The 13,039-nt window shown below is 45.9% G+C and overlaps 1 protein-coding gene across 1 annotated transcript in view; it reads right to left on the reverse strand.

Moving 5' to 3' along the window:
- Window positions 1-13,039, reverse strand: part of CLSTN2 (calsyntenin 2) — a 643,984-nt gene that overhangs the window by 107,467 nt on the left and 523,478 nt on the right. Inside the window, exon 6 of the mRNA XM_032143419.2 lies at window positions 8,321-8,506. Within this exon, the coding sequence (XP_031999310.1) occupies window positions 8,321-8,506 (186 nt within the window). The remainder of the gene's footprint in view (window positions 1-8,320; window positions 8,507-13,039) is intronic.

A 13,039-nucleotide genomic window follows, 5' to 3' on the forward strand; every position in this document is an offset into this window, starting at 1 on the left:
AACCTGGGACGGCCAGAGGGATGCAGGCCGAGCACTCAGGGCTTCTGACTTCTAGCTCAAGCCAATGGGACCAATATGATCTAGCAGGGCCCGGTACAGAGATGTGTGTGTGGTGGCTGCAGAGGCCAGCTTTGCTACTACGTGGAGCACCAAGGCCTCCACACAGGGGAAGCAGGGTGGGGTCTAGCAGGGCTTGAAACTCTGCCACCAGAGGGTCCTTTTTTTGGCTAAGGACATTGCTGTTCCTATAGAATTCACACTTCAATTAATACCCTAGACTAGTGAAGAAATAGATTGTGAATTTCCCTCCTAACAGGTTTGGATATATAATGACAGGTACACAGCAGAGAGGACCATGCATGGGGTGATGGGGGATGACATCAAGGGAAGGTTGGGAGACAAAATTGGTTACAAAATAACCCTAGTGCTGGTCAGGGTTATTCTATAGCTATATCCAATATTTATATAACCTTATTTATTTTATTATTTTATTTTATTTTATTTTATTTTTGAGACGGAGTCTTGCTCTCGCCCAGGCTAGAGTACAATGGCGTGATCTTGGCTCACTGCAACCTCTGCCTCCCGGGTTCAGGCGATTCTCCTGCCTCAGCCTCCTGAGTAGCTGGGATTACAGACGTGCGCCACTATGTCTGGCTAATTTTTGTATTTTAAGAAGAGATGGGGTTTCACCATGTTGGCCAGGCTGGTCTCGAACTCCTGACCTCAGGTGATCTGCCCGCCTCAGCTCCCAAAGGGCTGGGATTACAGGCATGAGCCACCACGCCCGGCCTATATAACCTTATTTTTTATAGTTACAGAACTTTATTGTTTTCCTATGAACTCTTACTGGGCACAGAATGGGCGCCAGGCCTGAATTAAGAGCCTTACATGTGTTTTTTTAGTTACTCATCTACGCAGCGAATATCATTAAGATTCCAGGTTACAGATAAAGAGCCCTAGGCAGAGTGAGCCCAGGATGGCAACCAGCTAGTGAGTGGACCCATCACCAGGACTTCCCAGCTCCAAAGCCCATGCTCCCCATTGCACCTCCTCAGTGGACCTGGAGGGAGATCTTGTAACCTTCTGCTCATTTTGCAAACATAGAAACTGAGGCCCAGAGAGGGGAAACGTCTGGACCAAAATCACACAGTCACAGCTAGCTAGAAGCAGGCCCAGCTCTCAGGTACCCAGTTAGTGTTCTTTCTACTACACAGTAGTGTTTAGGGGGCCAGTCATATGACCTGCCAAGCACAGCCTAGTCACATGGGACTCCACCTCCCTACACAGGCCACTGCTCTGACAGAGGGGCACATTGAGGACATATGCCCTGGCAAAGCCATAATGTGGAGATCTTTTGTCTTCCCTGCTGAGGGGGAGCGGCAGGCCACTTTCTCTAACCCGCAGATGTTGCCTGCCAGAAACCATCAAGCTGCATTTAACCAGATGGTGCAGACTTCCACAAACTTAACAGATTGTATTTCATTTTTTGGTACACTTAAACAAATTGAGAAGATTTACTTTCTCCAAGGTTTTTCTATCTCTTCTCCCCAGGGATCCCTTGGGAAGGCAGTGGGTAAACAGAATGCATCACTTGCAGTGATGATACAGCACTGTCTACACATCAGGGTGTATTTAAGATGCTCCTTTGGAATCCTCTGCGAAGGTCCCTGGGGCCCCCAGGCTGCTGAGGATTCACACTGGTCTTGTATACAGCAGCTGCAGCTTGCGTGGTGGGGGATTGAACCAGGGATGAGATCTGATTTGATGTCCCTGGGCCCTAGCAGGGTAGGGAAGCCACTCTGAGCCAGAAAATAGATACAGACACAATGAATGAGGCAGATTTCAGGGCACACTGTGGTAAAAAAGCCCAAATGGGGACTGGGGATGGCAGTCACTGTCTGAACTTCTTAACTGATGAATTTGCATTCTTCTCTGGATGGCCTTGGTGAGGCCAGAGGGTCCTTGGCACTTCAGGGAGCCTGTGGCAAGAGTGACTGACATGGGGCCACCAGTTGCGCCTCCTCAGGGTCCACCTCTGGGCATGAGAAAGGGCAGGGATAAGTGGGGAATCTCAGGGAGAGGATCCAGTATAATCAAGGACACAGGCCTTCCCGCAACTGGCAATATCAACTCCATATTATGCCAATAGATGTTTATGTAATATCTAAGTTATGCCAGGCACTGCCATGAGAATGCAGCAATGAACCCAACAGAAGTGGCTCTACCTTGAGGGATGCAATGAAAGTCTTTTATTTTCTTAAGGAAGAAGCTTGGTGGGTGGAGGAGTTCAGTGATGCAGAATCTCAGGGGAAGCGAGGGAGGCCCTCTTGACAAGTGCCGTATGGACTGCCGGGACTTTGTGGTGGTAGAATGTATTCTATTCACAACACAAATCTCTGACCCACTAATATCAGCTTGGCCGTGAGACTTGCTCTGATGGATGAAATATGTGTGCATGTGACATGTGTCATATCAGAGCAGAAGCCTTAAGAGCCCATCTGTGGTTCACCATGCATCTTTTCCATCTACCAAGAAATTGACAATGTTTTAGATCAAAGCTGTTCCATTTTCCTGGATCCTGGTGGGGAGCTAACGTGGTGCAGAGCCACAGCCCATCCAAGGACATGTGGTAAGAATGATAAGTAAACCTTTGTTATTTTAAGACAGTGAAAGTTGGCAGTCAGTTATTATTACAGCATCACCTGTCTTACCTTGACTGATAATCTATATCAGCGATTGTCATCGGCAGTTAAAATTCCCATTTCTCTATCTGTATGCCTTAAGCATGGGCACGGAGGACTTTTTGATGTCCTTTCAGGAGCTCACACACTGTTGATCCCTCAATAAAACTATCATTTCGCTTCTAGAATCCTAGAAAAGAAGAGTTCCTCCAAGGCCCTGGAATCAGAAATCTGGATTTCCAGGTGAAGGAAACTAGGTTTTGCTTCGTCTGGGTGGTTGGCCAGGATCCTGAGTGAGAGCCATGGATACCTAGCTGCTTTCCAGCTTGGTGTGTTTTTGTTACTGCAGGCAAAAACCTCCTCCCCAACATAGTGGGCCATGTTATATTGTAGTTGCTTAAATGACCTGCAAGAAATAAGCATAAGAAAGAAGCCCACTGCTCACTCTCAGCATCCATAAGTCAGTGTGTGCAGCCCTTCACTGTTGTATGATTGGGGATCTAATCAGACTTCCAACAGGTGTTCACCTATTTTCCTTAAAGTAAAAGGCCCACTTCACCTCTCTGTGAATGGAGGCACTGGCTATGACTAGGAGACTGACACTGTCATGCTGGGAAGCTCCAGCTCTTTAGCAGTGTCTTAGAGAAACCCATCGTGGCTTCCGATAGTTGGGCTATTATGAGGGTATGAAAACCTCTGATGGTGGTTATTAGTGAGAACAAGTTCTGTTGAGCTGCAAAGTGCACTAGAAAACCATGGACTTTTATAGCTCCTAAAAAAATTGCATTATAATTTTCTTAACATGTCTGTCTTCTCCAGAAGACTGAATTGTTTTTTGATGTTAAAAAACTTAAATTGACACATAACAATTGTACATATTTATGGGGTACAATGCAATATTTAGATGCATGTATACCTTGGGTAATAATCAATTCAGGATAATTAGCAAATCTACCATTCAAATATTTATCACTTCTTTGGGGTGAGAACATTCAAACTCCTTTCTTTTAGCTATTTTGAAATATACAATACAGTATTATTACTATAGTTGCCCTACTGTGTAATACAACACTAGAACTACGTGGTCTTTTAATCTCTACATTATTTTAAGAGTTGGCCCAGCATCTGAATACTCAACAGATATTTGTTGAATTAATAAATTTGTGCAGGAGTGAATGATGAACGAGCCCTCTACCAAAGTCTCCTGGGCTCACATGTATATAAATCCTGAGAACAACTTAGGGTCTGGTCATGTGCACCACTCTGACACATGAACCACGTGATTTTTGCACCATGCTCTCACTCTATGGTCTTTTGTTCAACAGGACCTGCCCTCAGTGTTCTTCACTCCACACAACACAGTGACCCAGACATCATATGCAGGAGGTACTGGCCAGCAGCCAGGAGCCCTGTGGTCCCTATGAGGAACCACCAAGGTTCCTGGCCTCCCACCAAGGGCATATGCACTACCGACCGACTACTTTTCTAGTTTCTGTAATATGTAGTGATATAGGGCCATCAAAGTGGACCTTTTCTTGGGCTGTTGTTAATGTCAAATTTAATTTGGCCAAGAGGTCTCACTGAGGGCTGCACTGTCATCTCATACTCAAGATAGTTCCGGGACACGCACTTCTGGAAAGCCTGGTGCCTAGATGGCAGGGTCCTTCATGTGGAGCTATGAATTCAGAGGAAGTGATAAGCAGTTGGCCCTGCTTCTCTAGGAAGCCTGGCTTCATGTAGAGCAAAGGAAGGTGGGGGCCACTTGAGTTACATCTGGCCCCACAAGCTAAAGGGGACACAGAGGTTCAGGGGGCCTCCATTTTTTTTGTCCAAAGCAGAATGGCAGTGTCTCCATGCATAAATCCATGAAGCAATATGCCTGACATCCAATGCTTCCCTAGGCCCAAAGAGGCATTTCAAGTGCTTCTGCATCTACTCAGGTACCTCCTGACAGCAGGCTTGACACCAGCTATTGTCCAACTCCCCAGTAAACCAGATTCCCTCATTGCTCCTGATGGGGTCTAGACTTCAGGAGGAGGAAGCAGGTGGGCAATGTCTAGATTTCCACGATGACCCTCTGAGGAGATATCCATGGCTAGGTTACTGCACGACTACGGCATCACAGAGGAGACTCCAGAACTCAAACTACTGAGGTAGCTCCACAGATTGACTCCCGGTGTGCATAGAGGGCAGGCAAATGCTGACTGGAGGGAAGGGTTTGGGGAGGTGAAGGGGAGAGAGACCATCCTAGTGCGAGGAGAATGTGAGTGAAGGCTTATGGATGAGAAGGAACCATGCAGAGGGACCAAAGCAGGTGCCCTGACCAAGCAGAAGCAGAACATCAGGGCGAAATGTGCTGTAGTAATGGATCAGCAGGGTGGAGGCTGATCTTTGGGAGGGCTGAGAATCAGGCTAGAATGTAGTGTCCACACCAGGGTATACCACAGGCAACTGCCATCGTTGTCCCTTAGATCTGCCCTTGTTCCTGGATACCTAGCTCTGGTTGGCACCACCCTCATTCAGTTAGACACTCACACAAGAGCCTTCTTAGAATCCTCCTTTCTTACTCCTGACAGCTAATCAATCATGGAGTCTTGCTGATTTTTGTCTCCAAAGCCTGCCTTAAATTCATTTTTCCTGCCACTCCCCTGGTTCAGAACTCATTATCTCTTGCTTAGACCATGGCTCTAATAGCCTCATTGGTCTCCCTGTTTCCATCCAAAGTCAATAAAGATCTGTAGGATGAAAAATGCATGAACACTGAGGCTTAAATGGTCATGGCAGCTCCCCAGTTGGGAAGCCCAGCAAGAAGCTTGTCTACCATCCACTGAAGACACACAGAAACTTGTCTCTGGAACTGAAAGTACCCTACAGGAGTCAGGCATTACAACCCAGCTTCCATTTTAGAAGTGATCCAGCCTACATTTCCCTTACAGTTGGAAAGAACATGAATCCCTGCATGGAAGCTGACCCCAGGATCGGATTTGCATCTGGGCCTCACTCATTTGCTTTCGCTCTTTTTATCTGAGCTCTCCTCCAGTGCAGTTCAAAAGCCAGGCTTCTAATGTAGAGGCGGGACTGACCCTGCTCAGCAGGGTTATTGTGACAGGATTCCCATAGGTGTGGGGGGGCAGTGCTATGGAGAGAAGCACAGGCTTCTCTCCTTCAAAGGGCAGCTCCCAGCACCAAACAAGGCCGCACCTTGAGGGAAACTGCCTTGCTGGCTGAATTAACTTGCCCTTCTGCAAGGCAAGGTTGGCAGCACAGATGGAATGAGCTGTGTTAACATATGATATGCAATTTTGTTCGAAAATTTCTTCCTTCAGGAAATCCTTATCACACTCCGTATCTCCCCATCTCTCCCCAGCAACATTCAAAAGCAAATCACGAATGCATGCCCTTGGGCCCATCTGATCTTTAACAAGCTGATCCCATCATCTCTTCCTAACCTGGAGGAGTTTAGGAAATGAGCTAACCCACAGTGGCCTGGGATTCAGTTGACTTATAATTCAGGTGCCTGGGGAGCAAAATGGGGTATTCCTTCAAAGTAAGATGTTATCTTAGATGGCTTCTCTGCTGCAGAATGGAGGAGAGGACTGGAGGTGGTTTTCTGAATATTGCAGATCCCTTATAACCATTTTTGCAAGAGCTGTATGGAATATTGAAGTTGTGGTGATTTTTCCTATCTGCTGCATCATTCTGGATGTGTGTGCAGTCCCATAGGCCTTCCCTGCCAGCCAGGTGACGTGAAAAATGGAACATGACAATATCAAGCAGAGTTTATTTCACATTCAGTTCTAAATATTTTTACTTGGTTCCTTGGGTTAGAACAGTGTGGGTGAAGGGGTGTGTGTGCTTGTGTGTGTGTATGTGTGTATATGTGCATGTGTGTGTGTATGTGTGAAAGCTGAGGGAGAAAAACTGCCCCAAAGATAATAGTGGAGAGGTCCACCTTGGGGGAAGGCGGGCTAGACTGTGCATTCACAGCCTCCTTTTCTTTTGGAGGAGATGCAGTTACCTCCAAATACAAGCCCACTGTAAGAGTAAGCCCTTTCCTAAGCTCCCAAACATGGCTGTAGAGTCCAGTGTGAGTTCCTGAGTGTTTTGGGAGAGAACAAGGAAGAAATGAACTATGTGCAGGAGTAGGAGTGAAGGAGGCCCATCACCACGTCAACAGTCTGACTTACAAAGCACATGAGGCGCTTCTCGCCTCCTCATGGTGAAGATGGGAGAACTAAATAAAGTAATGCAGGGCATGCAGAGCAGGTGCTCAGTGAAGCTGGCTTTCTTCCATATCCACCTTTCAGAGCACCCCTCCATCAGCTTTGTTTCCTAACTCCTGGCCTGCCTCCTTTCTTGTGGCGCCATCTCACAGCCAAATGACAACAAGCCCTCTCTGTCCCTCACAAGTATTTTCTTTTGTCCACCGTCACCCTCACCCCAAGCTCTTCTCTACTGTGGGCAGCCAGACTCAGCTTCTTGGGCATGTGACCTTGTTACGTAGGGCAGTGACTATGTGACAGAGCTGAATTTCTACCCTGTCCTAACTTTGCTTATCTTTAACAAACAGAATGCCTGTGATAAAAAGTTCCCTTTGCAGCCAGACCAGCTGAGACTGGTACATAGAACCACGACAGTCGACTAAAGGACTTCAAAAAGACCTCAGTCTTCATGATAATCTTATTTCCATGCTAAATGATACTCCCTCCAGCACCATGACAGTTGACAATTGCCATGACACTGACTGGAAGAAGCCGTAAAAGGACTAAAACGGAGGCGGTACTACTGGTTCCAGGAGATTCACCATCCATTTCTGGAAAAGACATGAATATTCTTCCCTTTTCTTTAATGTCAACTCCTTCATTAGAGAAATCCTGTATCTTAAGCCCCTCACCCTCACTTGTGGAGTTGATTGTGAGCCATGCTCCTGCTTCTCAATTCCACAGCCACTGAATAAAGCCTGCACTGCTTAACACTCACTTTTGGTTTTGTGTATTGGCTTTGTGATACTGAATAGGGAAAGACTCCATCTTTGGCAAGAACAGCTTTGTCAGTAACAACCTGAGTAGTCATATAGGGCCCAATGCTTAGTTGTGTATACTTGGTTTAATGCTTTGCTGTCTCTGTTGTAAAACTGTTGTTAATTTTTGAACAAGAGCCCCAAATTTTCATTTGCATTGGGCCCCACAAATTATATAGCTGGCGCTTTGGGGAGGAGACCAAACTCTTTCCAGGTGACTGACACTACTAACTCTTCATACTGGGTCTGGTCTGATAGCTCTTTCTAAACCAGTGGGGCAGAAAGGAACTCACGTTTCTTTGGGCCCTGCCCTAGATACTCTTGAAAGTATTGTGCCATTTAATCCCTGTTTTACCAAAGAAGAGCAAAGGCTTTGCTTTTCCATGTCACGTGCCCAAGGCCACATAACTAATAAATGGAGCCTGATTCAGGAGTCTAGTGCCAAAAGCTGGGCCTTCCAACCCTTCTGCCATAAGTAAACTTAAAATCCATCCAGGAGTTACATATATCAGTACAGGAAGGCAGGGCTGATTCTTGCCTAAGACAATAAGATATGCTTTTTTGGTATACATCATTTAAAAGCAATTGATTTTTAAAATCCCAAAAGGGAAAAACCTACCACATAACTTCTGAAGGGATTTCTCAGAGTAGGTCTCCCGGTCACAGCCCTTCCCAATGTAATTAGTCTGTAGCTCTGCGACTATCTGGAGGGAAGACACGGCTCCATCGCACGTCTCCAGGTGGATGCTGGGGAACAGGGGCATGCTCCCGGAGCCAGGCTGGTACTCAATCCTCTTGGTCCAGTCTGAACAAACAAGGAAAGGAGGAAAAGTGAATCAGGTGCAGTCAGTTCTCCTGGAACATTTCTTTTAGAAATGTGAATTTGTTCCGACGAATTATTTGCCCCAACACATATATTAGATATTAGAGAACAGTTTGAGAATAATGGCAGTTTTACATTTGCTTATGCAGGGTTTCCTCCCGGAGAAATACTAGGCAAACACAGAAAACTGCACCCAGCTGCACTGAGCCACTTAGGAATACACAAAATATGCACAGTCACACGCACACTCACATGAGCGCACACGCACACAGTCATACCCTCAAACGTATACCAGCTACTCAGTTCACCATGTGTTATGAGCCACACCTGTCCATGCCTGCAGTTACAACTTTTCATTCATTTCCCAGATACTCCTTCGAGGACTTCATAACAACACACCAGAGGCAACCCCCACCATCCCCAAACCTTTTTTTTTAGTATCTCAAAATTTATTTTTTAACTTTTATTTTAGGTTTAGGTGTACATGTGCAGGTTATACAGGTAAATTTGTGTCGTGGGGGCTTGTTGTACAGATTATTTCAGTATCTTGGGGAGGCAACCCTTCTTACATTCATTTCACAGGCAAATGTCAGATCTCAAGGCGAGGTGCCATACTTATTGAAGTACTTGTGCATATTGTGCTAATGTTTTCTCTTTCTCCTTTTTTCTAATGTGCCACTGATGACATTTTTGAGTGTTGTGCCTCTCATGCCATTTTTCAACTTTGCCTCACATGGTAATTTTTACGAAGGCACGTGCCTTGTTATAAAACAAAAGAAAGCATGGTTGTTCAAGGATCTCATGAGGTCACAAGGTAGGGTGAAAGGACTCTCAAACACTCAGAACTGTGAGTCACTGAAGTAGGTCTCATGGTCTTGTCACTGCTTTTTAGTGAAAAAATTATGATAAAGCATTAGAGACGAACAAAATCACAATTAAAATGGCACGATGCAAGAACACAGCAATCAACACATACAAACTCTACAAGTGAGTGTACACAGGAATTGACTGATACAATAACAGCAGCACCTGAAAGTCAGAGCGGACTCAAGGCAGGCTCCCAGTGACTGACGACGTGTGTTTGCCTACCACGGCGGGCATCCCACGCTCTGCAAGGACATGTGTCTGAGACGGCTGTGCAGCCATCCTCAGCCAGACTTATGTGCAGAAGAGTGATTCTGAGTCATCAAGCAATGTGAGTTATGGGTGCTATTAGTTTACTAATCCCAAATGTTTGTCACATAGAACATTGCTAGCTGATATCCCTTTGCTGAAGTAGAAATAAAAATCTATAAAGTTACCTGACCTAACCCATGAGAAACTCAGAAAGTCCTGCACTGTGGGACTTGGTATCAGGCTGCAGTTACCAGAAGGCTACTCAGTTCCCAGTGGGCCACTGGTGCCACCATGGTGATACCAGTATCTTGGAAGAGACTGGGCTTTGGGGCTAGCCAGATGGCTTTGTTCACTGAGCAACCATTTGTTCAGGGTTTGTTTCTATGTGCCAGGCTCTGCTTGGAGTACAAAGGGTACAGCAGTGAACAACTCGGGAGCCTAGGGAGAGAGGCAGGTGATGAATAAGGCTGTGCTGCTCTAACAGAAAGGAGTAAGTGCTATGAAAGGAAAAGCCAGTGATAGAGAGGGGCTCCTTTAGCTTGAGACTTAACCTCTGAGCTGAGGCCTGAATATCAAGGACAAATGCATTGGGGAAAGCCTCAGGGAAGCATGTGTGAAGCAGATGCAGCAACAATCTTGGCTTGGCTTTGTAAGGTCAGGAAGTTCTTGAGCAGGTTACTGAAGATCTCCAAGCCTCAGGCATCTCATCAAGAAAATGGGGATCATATCACTGACCTAATAGTATTGAGGTAAGGACTGAGTGTGAAAATGTGTGCACAGCATGCAGTAGGGACTGATCAGTGTTGTTCCCTGGCAAGTAAGGAGACAATCCGCCCTCCTGCATCACAACTTTGACACATTTCAGGTACCTTTGCAATCTGAGTTTAGCTCTGAGCTCCCATGGTCACCAGCTGCCGGTTATGGGGTTTTCTCAGAGTGTGTCACAAGTAGAGAGCGCACATTACGGTTGTGAGATTCATCCCTAGGGTACTTACAACAAGAGTATGTTTGGGTGAGAGTGACTAATTGTAAAGGAGAATATCCCTACTTCTACGTTATTTTCCTCACTGTCTTTAGGAGCTGTATCTGGATTAGCCCATCCCCTCCCAGAGGATGAGATCACGAAGTTGCTGCAGCCCATGCTCCAAAAGCCTCAAGTGCAATCTTAAGGACAAACCACCGGAGCAAAAGGTGGCTTTTTGTCTGGTGTATCTAAAGTCATAGTGCCATAGGAAGCCCTCCACACACATAGCCAGCTGTGTAGTGTCCTAGGTACAAAATGCTTTGTGCCACTGTGTATTTCTGCTGTTTCTTCTACTTGGGGTTCCCTTTCTATCACTATCCCTCTTGCCACCTCCTCCATGTGGCCTTCCGGGATTTCTCCAGTCTAGGTGGATGCCCTCTCTCCTCCATGCTTCTACAGTATTTTCAACATTAGACTGCAGCATTAGACTCCAAGCTTCATGGTGCCTCTGAGGCCCCATCGTGCTAGTCAGTGCCTGGCACAGAGTAGATGCTCACTAGTGGTAGAAACTGTGACAGAATCCTACAGGCTATCTTTTGATAGGAAATATTTGCTGGGTGGATCTGGGCAGCCCTAGACATCTAACCTTGATTGCTGCCTTGGTAGCACTTCTTGAGCAGCAGACAGAATCCATGGCTTGTTTGCAGCTTCTCTGGTACCGACCCCACCTGCCTGTATCTTCACTCCTGCTGAACCATCTATCCCTTCTCTATATAGAACCATCCATCTCTCCTCTCTCCCCAAACCCTCCATAAACTCCCTTTCTGTCAATTGAGAATGGAGAAAGCAGTTTTGTGCTGGGAGCGGGAGCTTGGTGTACATCCCGAGGCACCAGTCTTGAGGTTCTCCTGTTTCTGCTAGTGTAGGAGAGCCCTCCCACAATACCTCCCCTCTGGTCATGGTCTCTGGAGGCCTTTTCTCTGGAGAAACCCAAGACACCCTCCTCATTGATTGCCTTTATTCAGCAAAGGCTGCAGGCATCACTTTCTCATCTAGATATTTTGGTGGTTATCTATGATGAGAAATTCCACCTCAAATCTTTTTAAAAAGGAGTTCAAATAAACAAGCAAGTAAATCGTGAAGGGCAAAGCCAGGAAGCACAATCCTGTAGGGTCTTCACCCTCTCGCTCACCCCCTAGCTGACAGAGCAGGGCCCTCTCTGGCCACCAGGGAGAAATCAGGTATAAAAGAGTTTTAGGAACATCACAATTGCCAGTTGCTTTGGTGACCTCAAGAGGCTTGTTTTTGAGGGTTTATGAGGAGCAGGCAAAATTGGAACCATATAGTAAAAGAAATCGATGAAGCTTTCTGAGCACAGTGTCCTTGAGAGAGTGAGACACTCACATAAACATCTTCCGTTTTCCAAGAAGGAGTTGGGGTGGGGTTAAGAGAGCAAAAGGCAAGTCATCAAGTTCAGCCTTTACCAAAGAAATGTCTGTCCCTCCTCATCTCTTGGAGGGTAGGATAGCATGGTTCTTAAAGGTATAGATGTTTCATTCAGCGTACTTGAGTTTAAACCCCATGCTTACCACTTACTGTGTAACTTTGGGCAAATCACTTATGCTCCGTGAGCCTCGGTTTCATCTTGTATAAAGTCTGTGTCTACCACCTTGGATTTTGGGGGCATTACATGCAGAGTCATTTCAGTACCGAACACAAGGACCATGTCCAATAGATATATTATTGGTAAATTACCATTTATTCAATAACATTTATTGCAAGACATAAGAGGAAATCAAGGACTAAGCACTGACAAGGTGCCAAGCACTTTTATACCTATCCTTTCACTTAATCCTTTCAGGGACCCAGTGGGGGAGTGTTATTTTAATTGCACAAATGATAAAACCATGCCTAAGAATTGGTGTGACTTGCCCAAGGCCATGTAGCATTTTTTTTTTTTTTTTTTGAGATGGAGTTTTGCTCTTGTCACCCAGGCTAGAGTGCAATGGCGCAATCTCAGTCCACTGCAACCTCCGCCTCCTGGGTTCAAGCAATTCCCCTGCCTCAGCCTCCCTAGTTCCTGGGACTACAGGTACCCGCCACCACACCCAGCCAATTTTTGTATTTTTAGTAAAGACAGGATTTCACCATGTTGGCCAGGCTGGTCTCGAACTCCTGACCTTAGGCGATCCACCCACATCAGCCTTCCAAAGTACTAGAATTACAGGCCACATAGCTTTTTTACAAAACTCCTCCACTATTCTGAGGATTTGCCAGAACCGAGACAACTATAATTTTTACAGATTCATGCTGAACGTTCAATTTATGCTGATATTTAAAAATAAAATAGTGATAATCCCAATGTTGGCAAAAGATCAAGAAGTATTGTCAGTTTTATCAGTGTCTGACCTTGAGGGCAGCTTATGGGGGCTGGA

The sequence above is a fragment of the Hylobates moloch genome, unplaced genomic scaffold (genome assembly GCF_009828535.3).
Source record: "Hylobates moloch isolate HMO894 unplaced genomic scaffold, HMol_V3 SCAFFOLD_22, whole genome shotgun sequence".
In the NCBI taxonomy this organism is placed as follows: domain Eukaryota; kingdom Metazoa; phylum Chordata; class Mammalia; order Primates; family Hylobatidae; genus Hylobates; species Hylobates moloch.